This window comes from Helianthus annuus, chromosome 16, assembly GCF_002127325.2.
Source record: "Helianthus annuus cultivar XRQ/B chromosome 16, HanXRQr2.0-SUNRISE, whole genome shotgun sequence".
Taxonomy (NCBI): domain Eukaryota; kingdom Viridiplantae; phylum Streptophyta; class Magnoliopsida; order Asterales; family Asteraceae; genus Helianthus; species Helianthus annuus.
In genome coordinates this window covers 140,761,565-140,783,037 of record NC_035448.2, presented here as the reverse complement: position 1 = coordinate 140,783,037, position 21,473 = coordinate 140,761,565, and the positions used below count along the sequence as shown (strand labels likewise).

Here is a 21,473-nt window from a genome sequence, read left to right as displayed (position 1 = left end):
AAGATGCAAACCTAGGGTTTTTTTAACACAGAAAGGAAGAAAGAAAGATGGAGGATAACATCTAGGGTTTTTCATTTAAAAGGGAACGAGTTGTAAAAGAGGTCAAAGAAAAAGACATAAATGCCCTCACGTGCATCGCACGTGGGGCAACTTAACTGACTTTTTTGACTGGGTTAGGTGTAAAGGTTGTGATGTGTAACAAAACATGAACGTAAAGGTTGGTTTTGGTGGATTTCATAGTGAAAGGTATAAAGTGCAGTTTGGGGTAAACATAAAGGTTGTTTTCTGCAATTTTGTCAAGATTTTATTATGGTCGTAATACTAACTTTTAATTTTAAAACATATATGTTATATTATATGAAACTCATTTTTATTTAATATTTAGTTATATATATTTTTGAAAATTTAAAATTTGAAATATGTTTATTTATGGCAAATTTCTAAATTAATTTCAATCATTTCTTTAATTTGAAATATATAATCAAAACTTATTTTATTTGTTTATTGTTGAATATAGAAGATTTAATTATGATGGTAATACAATTATGGAGCAAATTAAGACCAATCAAGTTATTATTTTACTAATTTTTAATTTTAAAGCATAGTTATCATATTATATGGAAAACATTTTTATTGAATAATTTTCCATTTTCAATTAAGTAAGCATACTTTATTTTGTATGTTAGGAAAATCTTTTTAATTGAAATACATAATTACTTGGTATATTATGATTTCAGATTTGAATTTTAACTTCTCTTTTCTCAATTAGATATTTGAATACCTTATCTTTTAATCAAATATAAAATATAAATATGTTATTAAGTAATTTAAATGTCAAAAAAATATTTTTATTATGACAAATTCTAAAAAAATATCATTTTGTATTTTAATGATATTTAAATTGATTACATTTTTAATGTAGGTAAGCATGGTGTTTCTAACACATTTGATGTTAGTAGACTGTTCATCAACTATGATCTTGAATAAATTAATTTATTTAAGACAATGTATATTAACATTGTTTCAGATTAACAAATGGTATTATCAATCATTATGAACATGTAAACAATTTTATTTTGTATAAGATAAAACATATTAATAAATATATAGGTATATTGAAAAACTATCTTCAACATCAACATCCAGTGACCAAGTTGGGTCGTATGTTATTTCAACCGTCGAGGATGAAGTCCTTGACAACGCTAATTTTACTCTTATAGCTTTTCTCGGTACCATAATAGTGGTATATTTTTTTTTCTTTTGCATATACTTTTTTATTTATGAAGTCTTTTAGTTACTATTTGGTTTGTTATATTTTATTAGAAGTGGTCTTGGTTATTAGGACAATTTCTGTCATTTGCAATGATAAGATATGGTATTATAATGGTTGCAAATATTGTAAATCCCGTGTCGGGAAAACATTTGAAACAAATGAAAAGGAGCATGGTTCAGGTGATGTGGAAGATAAGAAAGCTTTGGTTTGTACCAATCGTGACTGTGAAGGCATTGATATTTTCTCAATTCCTCTGTTACAATTTTACTCATTTTATACTTTATTAGATAAACCAACAAAATTTAATCTTTCACGTTTTATTTCTTTGTAACGCAAACAAATTCAAGACTCATTCGTGTGTAAGATTTTATTGGTACTGTGATTTTGACCTTGTTTGATTATGAAGCCAATAAGATTCTCAAGAAATCCGCAAAAGAACTCTTAGCAGCACAAGGTGAGGTAAATTTTATTTACAACTTTGTCATTAAAACTATTTCAATATATTATGTATACATATTTTACTCATATATTGTAGGTGTTCAATTCTGGAGGGATTTTCAAACCATATCAGAATCATTTGGTGTTCCTATGTCAGAACTTAAATCTAATCCTCCTGAATTTTCTAAGGTTACGTCAAATCTTTTTTCAATTTTTTATATAGTTTTGAGTACCATTTTTCAAAAACTATGTTTATGTATCTGTTTGTAGGATGAAGTGTGTTATACTAGAGACAATTCAATGCTTATATCTACTGCTATTTAAAGTAATCAGAAATCATTATCCTCTGGTGAAGTTTAAGCGTAACCTTCGTGATGTCTACGAGGTAGACGACTCACTAAATTGTTTCAATAAAACGCCGTATTGGAGATGAAAAAGATGAAACCGAGGCTGGTAGACTTGGCAAACTTTTAATTCCAAAGATGGAGAAGTGGTGTGTTTCGTAATATTTCATTTTTGATGAAGTGTTTTTTAAGACATGATGGTGTTATTTGTTTCACATTGTGGTGCATTAGAATGTTTTCGTTGATTTATTATATTTTTAAACACAGTAAAATTGTTATAATTTGGGTTATGCGTTTATTGGTGATATTTGCTTTTAACATTATTTATCCAAATATGTAAATAGATAACAAATTTGCAAGGAGTGAGGATCGAACCCACGGCGAGTGTATGTACTGGGATGTGAAGTAAGTTTATACAACTGCAACAACGTTATCTCTTGAATTATAGTCAGTGATAAGCGTTCAGGAAAGATTAGGGTCAATAAGAATTTCTGTACTTTACACCCAGCATAAATTTCAAAAATCATTGGGATTACCTGATCCAATTCCTATTCCACTTTAAATTTAAAAAATCTCAAATATTTATTGTATTTGTTGTTACTTTATCAAGTCATGAATACAACTATTTATTTATTGTAATAATCGATCCAGATTGTAACTAGATGGCGTTTTAAGCATTTATATGGTTTTATGGATAGGGGGAGGTTCATTTGAGAAGAAAATTAAATTGAGAAGAAAAAAGAACAAATGGTACAATTGTAAAACATTAAATAGTATTTTTACATCTCATTTATTATTATATTTGACTAATTAATTAGTCATAAAGACTATTGTCCTTCACACTAATTTTTTTGCCTACACACATCAAAATTTATCCTACACGTTTTGAAAATCTATTATATATAATAAATAAGAAGATTTGGGCTGATGTGTCATTACCTTAGAGCTTCTTAGATGCCTTTTTGGCGGGAAAATAAGAAGGATCATTTTCTTGCTCGCGGATCCCGTTTTTAGCTACCAGGCCCAATTAGTTCGGCAGATCCTATTTAATCCACAAAATTACGTGCTCTACCTAGAAACCCTAATTTTTATCTCATTGTTCTGGCCGTTCAATCCATTTCGCAAGGAACACGGCCTCCTAACCACCAAGAATCGCATCAACAATCAACCTAATATGGTGTTATTCATTGATTCTTGCTACCAATTTCTAATTCTCAGTATGTTTCTTCAACTTTTACAGTTTTTTTCAATGTGGTTTAGAATTTTGTTGTATTTTTTTTCGATTTACAAGCCCTAAATCGATTTTTTGTTGATACTTGAAGATCCTAGCCTGATTACTTCTCTGTTTGATTCTTCAAAATGCTTTAATCATCCAAGAAGTCTGCCTCTAAGGTCCGTTAAGTTTCGTTTTCAATTTGTTGATTATTAATGTTAATGTATGTCACTCTGATGTTGTTTTTTAGTTTTATTTCTGATTGATTCAACTTCTTCGATTGTAGGCTACCAAATCAACGGAAAAAAGGTAGCTTTGGTTTTTGGTTTGATTGTTGTATACTCTATAGATTAATTTCTATGTGTATTTTAGATTTTATACATGTATTTAATGATTTATAATGTCGATATCTGATTTGTACCTTTATGACAAATCGGTTCTGGTGTCTTTCATGCGTTTTTGGCATTTGGGATTTTTAGGGTTCTGATGTTATCATCTCCAATCGTAGGCTATCAGAAGTTGATGAGTCACCGGTGTCTGTTGTAGTTGTTTTGCTTTGTTGCCTGCATTACTCATTGCACTAGGTATTTCGTTACAGTTTAATCTAAGTATTTGGGATTACCCTATCCGGTTCGGAGGAGGTGTCAAACCAAATGGCGGATAATACTATGTCAAGTCTGGTCAACTGGGCTGCGTACAGTCACTGAGTCCATAATTGAATTGCTGGAATCTCAGTCCATAGTTTCAATTTTTGTCTGTTGGATGATGCTTTGATGAGTTTTAAAGGTTGTGATGATAAATTTCAATGCGTCTGAGTGAAATTGGGCAAAGATGAGATTGTCCGCATGTTGGCAGGGCAACCCAGATGGTCATGTGGTTTCACATGGCAACTGTAAGTATGCAGCCATGGCGGATTCAACCATTCTGTTTGATTGTTTACAAATCTGAGCCTCATAATCGTTATATAACATCGACAACACTACCGCTATATATCTGTTATGTTTTTGGTACTTTCAACGATGCCAGCACTGAAAGCACAAAAACGAATTTGACAATGATGAGGAACTGGTAAGATATATATATTTTTTACATTACAGCATTTTGTTATTGTTGTATTTTTCCCACATTGTAGAAGTTTCAGGTCCCAAAATTAAACAGTAGATGGAAGAGGCGGCTTTTTGATATCTTACATGATAAGCTGAAGATACCCGGTAAGCTTGTGGTATTTGAGGTTCATAACTTACAAATTTTAGGGTCGATATATATTTTGTTGAGTAGATATGCTTCTGATGGCAATCTTCTCTCTGAACCTAAAGGCATGGACTGTATTTATCATGTGGTTTATGTTGGCACCTATTGCACACAAATGGGATGTATGACCTTTAGATGTAGGTAAATCTGCTCCTTCACTTCACGCTATCTAATAAAGGGATTTAGTGCTAGCCAAATAAAAAAGTATTTAAGACATAAAACATAACCATATGATACATGTAGATACTCGGAACTGGTTTTGCCATCATCTTTGTGAACCTTGGAAAGCGTGAGCAAGGTGATATGAGGTATATGTCACTCATATAAGATAAGCAATAAAAAGTTGAAATCATAATATGTAAATGGTTGTGGCATTTGCAGCGCTTATTCCATCTTCAATGAAGATTTTAGAGAGCTCCCTGGGACTTTCAATGCGGAGCGAGTCGATAGAGATATTCGAGCAGGTCAGTTTTGATTTTTTAACTAAAAAGCTATAACTTGTATATTTTTCCTTTTTACCATAACTGATGTACAAAAAATGGGCTGAGCCGATTGTGAGACTGGCTTGTAAAAAGTCATCTATTCTATTATATATAATAAAAAATAGATTTGGGCCGAGGTGTCATTACCTTAGAGCTTCTTATATGCCTTTTTGGCGGGAAAATAAGATGGATCTTTTTCTTGCTCGTGGATCCCGTTTTTAGCTACTCGTCCCAATTTGTTCGGATCCTATTTAATCCACAAAATTAGGCGCTCTACCCAATTAGTCCACAATTTCAATTTTTGTCTGTTGGAATTTGATGAATTTTAAAGGCTGTGATGATTAATTTCAATGCGTCTGAGTGAAATTTGGCAAAGATGAGATTGTCCGCATCTTGGCAGGGCAACCCAGATGGTCATGTGGTTTCACATGGCAACCGTAAGTATGCAGCCATGGCGGATTCATCCATTCTGTTTGATTGTTTACAAATCTGAGCCTCATAATCGTTTTATAACATCGACAACAAAATATACATCTGTTTTGTTTTTGGTTTTGGTACTTTCAATGGTGCCAACACTGAACGCACAAAAGCGATACGATTGCCGGTTGGTTTTGACATATTTGGCCAAAACCAAGCAGGTAAATTCGAGTCTCTCCTGTAATAAGTACATAAATTCCAAGTACATTTACCAAAAGGGTAGTCTCCTGTATCCGGGATGATAACTCTGCTTATTGTCATCTATTTATTGAATTTTATATGCCAATTTTAACACAATTTTTTTTTCTTATAGTGGAGTAGGGAACACTACATTTAAAGGAGTCCTTGAAGATGATTAAGGTTTTTATCTAAAGATGATTATTTTTTAAATTGATTATATTGTAGTCTTGAGCGAAGGATAACACTTTGCAACCAGTGCCTCATTGGGTAAAGTTGGGAAATTGGGGTTTGAAAGATGAAATAGCTGCAACTTAGGGTATTCAGATAAGAAGACGGTCGCCAACGGGCTCCTTTGCATAATGTTTGTTCGTTCGAGTTTTGGATGCAAAATGAAGGGAATACTCCTTGAAACATACTAAAAGATATTGTATGGAACAAAGATACATAGGTTACATAGGTATGTGTTGTATACACGAAATCATGTTTTTTTCTATGGCAATGTTGGGTTCTGAACCTGCAAACGCATGCTTAACAGACTCGGAATTACTTGTATTATTCTGCGTAATTATTGAACACTTGGGTTTGGGGGTGTATTTGATGTGGATTCTGGAGGTGGTTATTTGATGTCATAATTAGATAATAAGCTGTAGTAAAATTAGTGCAGTAGTTTTGTTGATATTCTTAGGAGGCTGATGTGGATACATCTTTCATTTTATCCATATAATGGCATCAATGAACATGATTCCCTACTTTCATACATATGTAGCGTTGGCAAAAGAAATGTCAGCAACCGATGGGAGTTGTGATGTTCGTGTTGTTGTTGATAAATTGAAGCCTTACAAAAGGAAGACATCAGGTTAAAGTTTCTATGTTTGAAGAGATTTCGTTTATCCACTTTTTGATAAGGCTTCTAGAAGATATGGTCAATTCAGGTGGTCGACGCAGGTACAAAGCTCTCTGCATGAAGTACATCTATCTTTTGGAACGAAGTGATAGCGAAGAACATGATCTTTTTCAGGTAAATTACTAAATTCACTGCTCTTGTGAACTTATGGCATATACTTTATTGCCAGCATTTCTTACTTGTAATATAAAGTTTGATAATTATTCAGGTATCTGAGTTAAGAGGCAATGATAAAAATAAAATGCATTACAAGTGTCATATAGTCACAGTAGTCAAAGGCGCAAAGGCTCACATGCGCAAATTATGTCCATATTTTGCAAAAAAAAAAACAGTATGAACAAGTCTAAAACATCTAAAGCTGGTCTGAAACATCTAAAAATGGCATGGAACTGGCTTTAACCAGTATAAACTACCCTAAAACAGCTTAAAATGGCATGTTTATGTGATGCGCCTTGCTTATCTTGAGCCCTCACTTTGTAAGCGCCTTCGGCCTAGGCAATAGTCTTCACTATTTGTGCCTTGAGTGCATGTAGAGCCTTTAAATACCTAGCATAGAATACCAGTTTACTTTCACATGTCTAAATATAAAGATTCAAGTCAAGTGTTGTTTTGATACTTATATAAGTTGGGGACCTGCTAAAGGAAGACTTAAGGTACATGCCTTTCATCATTTTGACTCAACCTATTAGTCAGATGAATTTGGTTATTTTGGTTATTTTTTTCGTTATTTTTTTATATGTTCTATCTGAAAATGATGTGGGTCAAACGAGTCGAAAGTCATCTTAAATGCAAATGCTTTATTTGGTGAAATTGTGCTAATTTAGAAGTTTCAATGGTTTGTAATTTTGGCCCATCTAAACTTTTTATTTATCATTTTGTTTGTAATTACAAATTATATGAAAGTGATCCCACCTCTTTCTTCCCCTTAAGGGCGTTTATGGTGGAGTTTGGCCTAGCATTTTAAAGTCGGACCTGTTTGGGTGCAACAACACGGTCATCGTCTAGAAATTAATCAAAGGTATAGTTGGTGATGGCAGCTCTATTTGGTTCTGGTTTGATGCTTGGGTGGCGGACGTAACTCTTCTGTCTCTCTACCCGACCTTATTTCAGCTTGAAACTAATAAACACTGTACGGTCAAAGATCACATCCCCACCACGCCGGAGACTACGGGGTTGACGTGGGTCTGGTCTTATGAACTGGATTCCGCTGACGAGCTGAATGAACTTTGGGATTGTTGCAACCGGTTGTTTGGGATCAACATCCCTGGTGGGGTTGACAAATGGAATTGGTTGGTGGAATCATATGGGGAATTCTCAGTTAGAAGCTTAAAACGTCTTCTTTAAAGCGACGTTGTGGTTTCAACTAATGATCACTTTGAACGGGTCAAGTGGTTGCCCAAAAATGTCAATATCTTTACCATATTCACCCCTGTTTTCAAGCCTCCGTGACTTGCAAAATAATGATTCATTTGGTTATTATCCTTGCTTGCTGGGTAATTTGGAAGAAAAGAAACGAAGTGATCTCTAATTGCCTGGCTGACCCGGTGAAAATGTTGAAAGATGTCAAAGCTTTGGGGTTCTTATGGGGTGTATAACGGAGCTAACCTTCTATCCTTTGATTGGAACAGTTGGTGCAGCCTTTCAGTTTATGTAATCTCTCTGTATAATCTCATGTTGTATAGCCTTTCAGCATGTTTGGCTTAGCTTATTTTCAACTTCTTCAAAAGGACTTTTGGAAAAAAAAAAGTCAGGAAATCCTGACTTTTGCCCAAAACAAAGGACTTTTGTCTAAAATAAGGAAAGCCAAACACCAAAAAAAAAGGACTTTTGCCTTCAAAAAGGACTTTTGCCCTCAAAATAAGGAAAGCCAAACATGCACTTTGTCTTGCTTTTTTCTTAATAAATTTGGCTGATAAAAAAAATATTTGTGAAGACATTTAGTGCAAGATCAAAATCATGTGATGGCTTCAAAGAGGATTCATATACAATTTACTTTGCTTTTATGTTATGTTTTAAAGAAACTTATAAAAAATTGCTTCTTGCAAACATTAAATAAAGGGTATGAGAAATTCAAGAATTATATTCGTTTCGGTAAATGGACTTTTTATGATGTATTCTCACAATTTTTGGTTTCATATAATATAATATAAACATATGTATTTATATTTCGATTATCTTTTAGAGTTATAAATAATATAATCTACGTTGTTACATTTGTTTCACATTTGTTTAGTTCTTTGTTCGAATTTGAGAAACGTGAACAATGTAAGATTTTGGTACTATTGACTTATATTTGCATTTATCAATAACTTTGAACATCAAAATACGCTGGTGCAAGTTAATTAGTCCTAATCCTAGATGATTTATAAAACAACTGTTTGTTTAGTTGTGCAATTACAATGAAAAGTTCATATAGTTAATAAAATAGAGGTAGTATTACATGAAATGGAAGTATAAACATGAAATACATGAAATAGAAGTATAAAAGCTAAAAATATATAAAAAAATTAAATGGTTCGGTTCGGTTCGGTTAATTTCGATTAACCGATGGTAAAAAATATCCGTTAACCGACTTTCGGTAAATTCGGTTTCGGTTAATTTCGGTTCGGTTGTCGGTTTTTGGTTCAGTTTCGGTTAACGGTTCGGTTATCGCACACCTCTAATTTCTAATGATATTATGTTAACCTTTTAAAATAAATAAAACATGGCTGAAGTTAGAAAAAGACTACATTTGGTAAGCGAAGTTTGAACGAGAGAGAATACACTCTTTAGGATAGATAATTGGTTAGATGGCGGAGCAACTTTATAACTTTAATTATACACATTAATATGTCATACATTTTTTTTTTATCATTTTAAGTATGTATTAATCATAAATAATAAGTTTATTAGTAACTTTCTCCAACCCGGGAAGCATTCCCGGGTGATAACCTAGTTTATCCTATATATATTGAAATTTATCCTACACAACTTGTAATTAATCCTACACACCTCGTAATTTATCCTACACTTTAAATTAATTGTTTTTCTTATTTGAAAATAAAAATATTTTTTGAAAATAAGTTACAAATTTAATTTACTAGCTATTAAAAAAGAAGACTAACAATTAATGATCTATCTAAGTTTACCAATATACCCTTACACTAATATTAAATACAAAAATTAAATGAAGTAAAATAAAGGATTCTTATTGGTTGAAATTTGTTCTTTTTTATTCTTAGAAAAAAATTTGTTCTCATTTGAACCCTCCACTTTATGGATAACTATCTAACTCGTCCCTCATTTAACTAATTTAATTTTAGCTAAAAAAACGTTTTAAGTCTAGTTAAATCATATAAGGATAAAACACAGCCAAAACAGACAGGTTTTTCAAATAAACTTTTCGCCGTCTGTTTTTCAAATAAACTCTCCGCCTGTGGTGGCAAGAATCCAATAAAACAAGGCTAAGTACGGCAATGGCCGTCAGCATCTTTTCATATTACAATGTGATAGGTGGTTTTTGATCTATGTCATCTTAAAGCCATCGAAACGTTATTTTTTGTTTTATCTTTAGAATCTTACCCTATAAATACAACTCAGATCATGTGTCACAAGTAAGCTACCATCTTTACAACAACCACAAGCTAGAAAGTAGAAACCATGGCTTCCATGTTTGTGAAAATGGTCGCAACGCTTTCGCTTTGCCTGATGCTTGTCGTGTTGGCAGACAGTAGATCAACCCTCATTGGTGGTAAGTCACTTGACTTCCCCATTGGAAGTTTATAAGCTATTGAAACGACCGAACCGCTCAGATCTAAGAGAATCGGCCGGTTTAGAGTTTATATTGCTTTGGCCCATGATTTAAGTTTTTTAAAAATCAGCCGTTCGGCCTAGGGATGGGATTGGTACAGTACCTGTACCCATACCCGTACCGGTACCGAAAATACCGGTACTGAATTTGAACAAAACTGGGTACCAAATACCGTACCAAATATATAGGTACGGTACGGGTACGAGTACAGGTACTGGTACGAGTATTTTCGGTACAGTACCCGCTTTGGTACCATTTTGTTTTTATTTAGTTTTTGAGCAATTATACGAGTACTAGACAGGTAAAATTGACATGAGTACCAATATAGTACGAGTACCAAATAGGTAAAATTGGTACGAGTACCAATACGATACGGCTACCATATAGGAAAAATCAATACGAGTACTACTATAAATACCATAATACGAAATAAAACATAAAAAAAAACTTTTAAAGGTCTACATAAAACTCGGTACCAGTACCCGTTTTTACCCGTACCTGTACCCGTACCAATACCGAAAGTACCGAATACCAAAATCAATAAAACTGGGTACCAATACATGTACCAAATACCTAAAATCGTACCAATACATGTACCAAATACCTAAAATCGGTACGGGTACAGGTACGGGTATGGGTACGGTACGGGTACGAGTACGGGTATTTGGGAAAAAAAAGCCCATCCCTAGTTCGGCCACAGTTTGTCTTGAAACCGGCTATTTAAACTGAACCAACCAAGTTATCTTCCTGTGTATATTATTCGTTTCGTATTTCTGATATCCATGAACCATCTGATCATTGTAAATAAAAAGAAAAAAAATTAAAAAAAACCACCAGAAAGGTTTGAGCTGTTTTTGTCAGATTCGGCAGACCGAGTCAACCCAACAAGTTTGGTTTGCCGTTTTCTTCGGCCATAGTTACTAGTTTGACTCAAAATCCTATCAAACCCGGACTTGAAAACCGCTAGTTTTAAAGCATTTTGGTGATTTGGTTTTTACACAAACATTGAGACATTGTCTTCTTTATATGAACAGGTTTCCAGAAGCCAAATTCCGTCGTTACATGTAACCAAGTTATTGGTGCGCAATCGGGGGATGACTGCACCACCATTAGCAAGTCAGTTAAGCTGGGTTTGGAGTCGTTTTTGGCAATCAACCCCAATATCAATTGTGAATCGATCTTCGTGGGTCAGTGGGTTTGTGTCGATGGAACTGTGACCAACTGATGACTAGAGAAACAAGGGTTTTATATCATGTTATGAAGTTTATGAATCAATAATGAGCTAGATGAACTCCAATTAGCTCTGCTTTATGTTGTAATTTCATATTTACAAGTTGTACTCACTAGTTTATGTTGTGCAAGCCAAAACAGGTTGGATATGGGTCGACCCGAAACATGTGTTTTGTGCAAATTAAAATATTACAAATAATTAATTTCAGATATGATTATAAAATATTAATTAAGTAATAATCTAATCTATTGAGTAATTTATGATGTTTTTCGCATTAAAAAGTAAACTTGAAAATGTTTGATCCGTTATAGCCCATTCAACCTATTTGACACGTTCCTTAACTTGAAACATAACTCGAATCGACTCAACCCACGAAAGCTTTTTACATTGTAAACATGTTTTAACAATTTGTTTTGTGCCAGACTTTTTGTTCACCAATTGATTGAAATGATACAAAACGAATTTAAAAAAGATCGGTTGTACACTTGTACGGTTCACCAATCTTTTTTTGTTATTACACCGAGTCTACACCTTCAACTTGTTGTCGGGCCAGGTATCTCTCTCTTCTTTCTTTCTACAGGAAACACGAAAAATAAAAGGGGAACATTAGCAGGCAATTTAGGATTGTCGATCATTATTGAGCCCAAACACAACCCATATATATTTATTTATATTTATCGAGTAAAGTACACGGATGGTCCCTGTGGTTTACCAAAATTTTGAAATTGGTCCCTAGCTTTTCAATAGTATACGGATGGTCCATGTGGATTGCACTTTGTGACGCATTTAGTCCCCAACCAACAAATCTAAAGGTTTTAGCATGTCCAAGTTAAGGACTAGATGCATTACAAAGTGCAAACCACAAGGACCATCCATGTACTTTTGGAAAAAGATGGTGACTAAATGCATTACAAAGTGCAAAGCACAGGGACCATTTGTGTACTTTTGGTAAGATAGGGACCAAATCCAAAATTTGGTAAACCACAGGAACCATCCATGTACTTTACTCATTTATTTGTGTCATACACGTCAACCCTAACACACTTAAAATCGTGTAACAAACACAACCCATTTAACCTGTTTATCTAAACGAGCCAAGCCGGTTGGCCGGTTGTAAACTAGTTACAACCAATTTGTAAATGTGTTAAACAGGTTGACTTGTTTAATTAAACAGGCTAAAAATGTCAACCCGAACACGACACGTTTATTAAACGGGTTAGATAGGACAACCCAAAAGTTCATATTAACGAAACCTCACCCATTCATCTATTACAAGGCCTTCACCGACAACTTTGGTACCAATTTCCTCTGGAGGTTTCTTGCGGGATTCAAGGGCGGCCTCTGCCTCGGCTAACCGCAGCTTCAGTTTTTCCAGGGCCTTCAGTATGTTTTTATTTTCAATTTTCAGTAAGGGTAAAAATGTCTTTTACTGCTATAAAACAATAATAATTAAACTTACGGGAGTAGGATGTTCAACATCTAGAAAAACAACTTGCAATATCTGCTCCACCGCCACTTGGTCTTTCTGCTCATCAAACTGAGTCCACACGAAATATTCAATTAATAACAACATAAGATTAACTATTTAAATAAAATTATAAAGTGTTTTATAACTCACTAGCTCAGGTACGTAATCCATCATCCCTTTGACTTTCAGGCTCATGATTTTGAATTTCACCTTTCGTTTTAGTTCCATTGGTCTTTCATTGTTCTCTGGAGGCTCCACAAACTTAAAAACTATCAAAATGAAAGATGAAACTCGTAAGCAATAATCATAGAAAAAGATGCTTAATTGTTTATGTAAATTAAATTCACCAAATCGTATTATATCTGTCAAACAAAGTAAACCTTCGCGTTAGAATGTTCGAAATTTATAATTAAAATAATGCAAACAAATGTTGTTACCGGTTGCAATAATAGTCTCGCCGGGAGCAAGAATAGCACCAGGAGGACGCATGAAGCAGCTTTTTGGAGCGGTTGTTTGAAACTTTAGCAAAAAAAAAAAAAAAAACATTTATTAAATGGAGGAACTAATGCTACAAACGGATTTAAGTTTTAAAAATTTATTATATTACAAGGTAAAACTTGGACATTATATTTATACAACTAAATATAAGACTACACAAAAATATTAGCAGGCTTTAATAAGAATTTAATGATCATACCTTGAAAGCTACATGAGACTTGCTAGTGTTCTTGATCTTGATAGCACTTTGGACTTGCTTACCCGGTTCATCTAGAAAGTTAACGAAAATAGAATTATTATATTAATTATGTAGATAAATCCAGAAAAAGGTAACATGTTCAAGTCATACTGTAATTTACAATTTTACATATAACAAACAAAAACACCAAATTAAAAGCAAGTGAGCCAAGAACTAAAAACAAATGTATAAAATCAGTTTGAAGAAGCACTATGTGAGTGTGTGAGGTGGCAGTCTTTTTAACTACTATGTTGTGTCAAGAATGACTCTCATTCTATTGTTGTAGAGAAGTTTGGGACATCTTCTATTCTATGTTTATTGTTTGTCTTATTTGTGTCATCCTAACTTAAAGTACAGATCGTCAACATGTGAATACGTCGACCAAAGAATCTAAACTTATCACATTAAGGTGGATAGCAAGCTAGATTTATTATCACAGATTCACAGGTAGTACCACCTGATCGTTACATACATAGAGCATTAGCTATTGTCTATGTGATTCTTTACATAAAGGAAAACGTAACACACTTGTTATCTGATATTGTTACAAAATGGACCATGCTAGGTTGGTACGCATTACAAGTTATTATGAACATGTTTATCATGTTGCTTTAGTTCTGAAATTACAGATAAGGTACTTTTTCCATCCCAGGAACACATAAGACCACAAAATAGCATTCTATTGGCTCATGACACATATATAGAACACAAAATAACATTCTATCATTTCAACATATAACAAGTATATGTATATGTTAAACTAACTCTTTGTTTTCAAAGAAACCACGAATATTTTGTAATCACCACACTAGAAGCAAAGTGGTAACATAACTGGAAAGATTCCCAATGAAGGAAAAGTAGTGCAATTTTCATGTGATGATGTGAAGGAAGGTTTAACAAAATGGTACAATACATATTGTCCTTAGTTTCACTTTGAATTTATCTTCTTCATATGAGTTACCGTATCTCTTCGTTATCCTACTTGTCTCCACATTTCTTTAAGGTCTTTCTATTTGTCTCTGTGTTAACTTTCATTTCAAAGATTCTGATGTTCTTAAATGTAACTTTCTTTCAATAATAACTTCCTAGACTATAACTAAAAACCTATAAGTCATGGTCCATATTTTGAATGATTTAAGTGCTGAACCAGTAAGAGGTCTGAACCATTAAGTGCTGCACCAGTATGAGGTCTGAACCATTAAGTGTTGAACCAGTGAGAGGTTCTGAACCATTAAGAGCCAGTATAATGTTCAGAGGCAAATGTCTGACCAATTCAGATTAGAGGTTTTAACCATTCAGACTCAGTATAATGCTTAACCATTCAGAGGCAAATGTCTGAACCATTTAGACATCTGCTCGCGAAACAAACAGTCCGAATCATTAAGTGTTGAACTAGTAAGAGGTCTGTACCATTAAGAGCTAAACAAACAGCCCCTAACTCATATAACAGACTCTCTATGCCTCTACCTAACTCAACAGAAAACCAACACAAGCCGTACAAATATATATACTCTGATATCATCTAACTTCAACAAAATTTGCCTCATTCACAACTTGTTTTCTTTCAAACACTTCACAATACAAGTATTTCAAATCAATCAAAATCAGGAATCATAACCTACTTACATCCATCAGAACAAGCAAAACACCTCAACTACTTCCACACAAGTTTCATCACAATTAAACCGAGTAAATCTACCTATTCCTGCTCAAATTAACAACTCCTACAGCAACAAACAGACTAAAATCACCAAATCAGCCACAAGTACTCTCCAACAATCACAAAACTCAAAGCCTAATGTCTCTATATTCCCCTAACTTCAACTATAAACGCATAACTGTCAAATTAACCGTCAAACTCTCAAACAAATCAACAAATTCAGCCAGATCTCATCATATTACAACAACTAACACTAAAATATCAGCAGTTATTGAAAAAAGTGTTCTCACATGGAAAATAGAGCTTATTCCGCGGATCAAGTCGGAGACGACGTCGTGTCGGAAGCAGAGATCTAGCCACAGACGAAACAGAGCTGGAGCTATGATTATTATTGTTATTGTTTCCGGTGATGTTGTTGTTGTGAGTGTTGTATCCTTCAATTGGATATGAAGAAGATGAAGAAGTTGTGTGTGTTGTACTGTTGTTAGTGCTCCGAAACGGTAGCTTGAATAGTCCCCAAACTTTGCTGCCGTTGCTGCCGCTGCCGTTGCCGGCGTCTGACGACGGTGTATCGTCAACTATGGCCATATCTCCGGTCAATTTCAGATGATAGGTTGAAGCGTGTTTTTTGTGTTGTGAATAAGTTGTGAAAATGAGTTCTCTCAGAGAGAGAAAATGTTTACTTTACTCTTGAGGATATTTTGTTTTGTGTCCTTTATGTTTGATTTGGTTGTAAAGTTGAACACCTAAGTTTTGGTTTTTGAGTTTTGAACTTGGTTACAAATTATTTTAAAATAGTATAATATTTGAAATTAACATCGAGATAGAAGGCAAACGGGCAACATACTTGTTAAATACAAATTGATTTGTATTTAATAAGTATGGTGGACTCGCCTAAGGGGTCTAAACTAAACAAAGGCAGAACGGCGGGTTTAACCAGCCAATGAGCTTACCTCTTTTAAAGGAAACTAGGATTTCCGATCATCGGTAACCAACTCAATGCATAGTCCTACTAGCTGAAAGATAAATTAGGTGATCTTTTAATACACATCCAAGTGGAGGTTTTCAAATCTTTAAGAGTTTGGGCTTTTGGTTTTACTCTATAAATTGTTGTTAAAAAAAGTTAACAAGTATGGTGGCAGATTAGGTGAGTGATGTAAGGGGATAATAAAATTTTGTTTTTGTTATATTAAGGTTTTATGAATGTTATTGTTAAATTTATGGAAAGAATGTTTGTGAATATACAATTTATATTTTTGCTGAGTAAAACTTATAATAAATCGACTTTAGGTTGAATGAACTAAACTTTGGTAGACACATAAGGCCATGTGTAGTCATAAAGTCCTTTATGGGGCGTTATGTGATAAGTGGCATAAAGCCTCATACCCATCATTACTTAATTATTAATTTTCCATTTTTTCTCATTTAATCTCTAATTTATTTAAAAAAAACTTTTATTAAATTTAAAAAAACATTACAGTATTTAATAAAAACATTACAATTAAAAAAAACAATACATTTAATCTTCGTCTTCATCGTCGTTCTCTCCTTCTTCCTCTTCGTTTTCTCCATCATCCAAAACTTTGTCTTCAAAGTTCCCAGCTTTGAATGGTTTGAACTTGATTCTGATCACTAACATTTCCCCGAGGCATTGAAGTGTTAGCATGTTCACGTATCACATCCTCACACATGTCAGACCTATTACTACTACTATTGGGTTGCTCTTTATTAGCCATGCCTTTAGAGTCAGTAACACAAGCTTCTTACTGCTAAGACCCAGGTGTCTTTAACTCACGAACATTTATACCCCTTCTATCCTTATCGGACCTTAAGACTATTCATGTTCACTACTTTCATACAAATAAAAAAGTTAAGTTTGTTATATTCAGCTGAGTATTATCTTCAAAATATTTTGAAATATTTATCACTTTGAATAGGAAATATTGTTTCATAAAATTTCACATCCCTATAATAAGATGTATTTTAGTATTTAAACTGAATACTTTGTAACCCTTCTTCTCTGTTGAATATCCAATAAACACCTATTGTTTCATAAAGTTTTACATCCTTATAATAAGATGTAATTTAGTATTTAAACTGAAAACTTCGTAACCCTTCTTCTCAGTTGAATATCTAATAAAAACACATTTTTCAGCCCTATAACTGAGTTTATCAGTTTCATTTAAAATTGTACAAAAGTATAAACATCCAAATAGTTTTAAATGATCAAGAAAGGTTTTAGAACCATATACTAGTTCATAGGGAGTTCTACCATTGAGCACAGAGGTACATTATTTTGAAATAACAAAGCCCTAGCAACATTTAATAAGTATCTATGCTTTCTTTCCACAATCTCATTTTGTTGTGGTATGTAAGTACAAGTTGTTTGCTGAGTTATTCCTTTCGTTTTACAAAAATTCTTCATTTGATTATTGGCAAAATCAGTTCCATTGTCATTTCTAAAGCATTTGACTTCTTTATTGAACTGAGTTCCAAAAACTTCATGTTTATGTTTTATCATACACACCCAAACAACCCTTGAGTAATCATCAACTATTGTGAGAAAATATTCAAATCCTTTTCTACTTTGGATTTTGTATAGATCCCATACATCCAAGTGAACTAATTCCCCTAAACTTGAAGACTTCTAATCATTCAAAGGGAAAGGCTCCCTATGTTGCTTAGCCCTATGACAAACTTCATAAGGCAATGTCTTATCTAAAGAACCTAGACACAACTTGGTTTCAAATAATTGTATTTCTTGGTCACAAGGATGTCCTAGTATAGCATGCTATAGATTATTTGTACTATTATTATTTAAACACACCTTGTTTGACACATAAGAGTTTCCACAGTAATACAGACCATCAACTTGACTACCAGTCACTAGGACTTTCTTTGTTTGTAAGTCTTGTATATAACCCTTATGTTCATAAAAACCAACATACAATTTATTATCTTTAGAAATTATTGAACCGGAATTAGGTTAATACAGTAATCAGAAGCAATAAACACATCTTGAAGAACAACATTATTTGCAAGTTTAAGATTACCTATCATAGTTACCAAAGCATCACAATCATTAGGATGTTTAACTTGAATATTAAATTTTGTTACATAAATGAAATTAGTTAACACACTTTCATGTTTAACCATGTGTTGATTTGCTCTTGAATCTATTACCCACCCAGTTTTCCCTTCACTTTTAAACCCACTTGAAAAACAACATATAGGTTTACAAAACACATTTGCACAGTGTTGGACCTACAAAAGAAAAAAAATGATTGCAAAAGCCAAAACATGCTATTCTGGTCAAGAAATAAACAAATTATGATGTACATATCCTCCCAAAGATAGTGAATCTTGAACACTAATAGCGCATCTGTTTAAAGATATCAAAGATCTGCTAAAGGCAAGAAAACACTGTTGAAGAAAAAGAAGAAGAAGAAGAAGAAGAAAAGTCTGTTCAAAGGCCAAAGCCCCAATAAAGACAAAACACTGATATAGAATGCCAAACATTTGTTTAGGCCTAAGCAGATGCTTAGTACAAGTCAATAGAGGTTTAAAGAATAGTTGTTTCCAATGTAACGGTGTATGTTTAAATAGATGTTAGATATCTAAGATTAGGTGTTAAATTCCATCAGATATTTCTAACATCTATGGAATCTTTTCTGTTAGAATGTTAGATGTCGTTATCAGGATGATGTCAGCCCTGATTGCCAACAGGTGTTAGTACCTGTATAAATAGATCTCACATGTTAGAGATCTAGTCATCACATTACATCCTTTTGTACAAATAGAAAGTTGTGTGATCAGGCTGAGAGAGAGTGTATAATCATATCTGTAATTTGTAATCCTTTTGATTATTAATGGAAAACAATATGATATCTTTCCAAGTTTGTGTGTTCATTTAATTTCATTGCAATTATCATTTCCATTTATCTTTCATTTCATTCATCAAACATTTCATTTATTCACACACAAGCACACAAGCCAAAACTCAAATCCTAACACACATAAAGGACTAAAGCTACCTGATACATTGCAGCTTTGAGGAACATCACTAGACTTATCACTTAACAAACTCAACAACCTTGTTAGTTAATTACTACTCAATGAAGTAACAGGAACATCAGAAGAATCAGAAGCACTATTGTTACTTACAATTGCCTTCTTCCCTTGATTATTTCTTAGTTTCATCCAAGAAGGGTAACCAATTAGTTCAAAACATTTTTTCTTTAGAGTAACCAATCTTATTACAATGGGTACACTTTAAGTTTTAGTTCTTTTAAACTCAACAGGTTGGTTAGTTTTTGATACAAAATATAATGATTGATTCTTTCTATTTCCATTGCTAGAATTTCTGTGAGATTCTTCTCTAGAAACAATAGCAAAGGCTTCATTAACAGATGGTAAAGTTTCTTTAATCAACAAACTAGTCCTAACACTTTAATACACATATGTTTGATCATTTGGTTAAAATTATTAAACTCTTTTGCAACTTCACAAATGCAAGTAGTCAATTGCAATATTTGATCTAATTGTCTCCATATAACATTCATCTTATGATAATACTCAGACACAAAAAATTCATTTTGATTAAATGAATTAATTTATGATAAAAAAATCAAATACCACATAACCATCTACTTTATCATAAGTTTCTTTTAATTCGGTCCATACATCGCAAGCAAGTTTTGAAAACACATGCCCCATATAAAGTTCTTCACTAATATAATTTAGAATCCAAGTAAGAACAGTTGAATCGCATCTATCCCACTACCTAGATAACACATCATTGTTTTTAGATTTTACACATGTTTAATCAATGAATCCCCATTAATTCTTTAACTTGTAAAGCAAGTTGCACAGTATACTTTTCAGATCCTTTTAGTTTTATCAATGCTATTGTAAGACTACTAGAATCTGAAGCATGCAAATATAAAGGATCACTAGCATCTAGCTTGCTAACCAAGGCCTCAGTTAGACCATCACCCATTGCAACACAGAACAATTAAGATAAATAGAAAACACAGAAGATAAAGTTAAAAACAACAGACACATAGACGAAGCCTCAACAGGGACCCGAACACTAGTTCGTCACTCAAGGGTGCCACACACAAGACTTATTGAGGGAACTACCTAAGACCTAAGCACTAGACACAAACAATCCAACAAAAAGAACAATAATCTGAATCAAATCTGGTACCCCTAACCCGTGAAAACACTTCTAAAACAGAATTAAAAAAAATGAAAAACAACATAAAGGAAAGATCTCACCATGAGGGCATGTAACTCCAAGCTTTCTTGATATGTAACCTTCACTTAGGGTTATAGATACAAGAATAAGAAGAACAACAACTCCAGATATCAACCACCCTAAGATAGGGTTTCCTTTTTTCCACATATATGTAACCTTGATTAGGGTTAAAGAAACTACTTTGATTCCCATAAACCCAAGAAGTATCGATTCACCAAATTTGAGATCCACAGAACAAGAAAACTAGCAAGATCTCACAGATCTACCTAGAAGACACAACGGAAAATCAAACCCTAGATCACTTGATCTAACCCCAGATCTACACAGTATCACCCGATTCAACCCCAAGAGCTAATCGTAGCTCTGATACCATGTCACAAACATGGAGTTCAACTCTCATGAACAAGAAACAACAAATACCCAAACCGAAATTTGTATTTACCCTAAAAACAAACAATCTGAGTATTTTACAACAAGGAACACAACCTAACACTGTAGATGATTATCAACATGATAATATTCAAGTAGACAAGAAGATGAATACGCTAACGATAGATTTAAGGTGAATCTGTTCACAACAAACCCTAATTGCCTCAAAGGGTAGAGAGAGAACATATAAACAAAATATCTGGTGAATGAGAAAATGAGCTCATGATAAGGCTTTAAATTAACTAGGTTTAAGCCGACTTGATAATCAACTATACCCAGCCCAAGCCTTGCACAATTCTTTAGCCCAACTACAAGACTTGGACAATCCTTTAGCCAA

General features: G+C 33.4%; 1 protein-coding gene and 1 pseudogene across 1 annotated transcript; one reads left to right on the top strand and one right to left on the bottom strand.

The window, feature by feature from the left end:
* Window positions 1-4,486: 4,486 nt before the first annotated feature.
* LOC118488084 lies at window positions 4,487-8,550 on the top strand (annotated as a pseudogene).
* Window positions 8,551-11,920: 3,370 nt separating this feature from the next.
* LOC110915269 (vesicle-associated protein 4-2) lies at window positions 11,921-16,164 on the bottom strand. Its single transcript, XM_022159936.2, has 7 exons — window positions 15,738-16,164; window positions 13,749-13,819; window positions 13,489-13,570; window positions 13,202-13,320; window positions 13,043-13,120; window positions 12,842-12,961; window positions 11,921-12,157 (listed from the first exon to the last, which is right to left on the bottom strand). The coding sequence occupies exons 1-7, from the start codon at window positions 16,033-16,035 to the stop codon at window positions 12,098-12,100; spliced, it is 828 nt and encodes a 275-aa protein (XP_022015628.1). The 5' UTR covers window positions 16,036-16,164; the 3' UTR covers window positions 11,921-12,097.
* Between the last annotated feature and the right edge of the window lie 5,309 nt (window positions 16,165-21,473).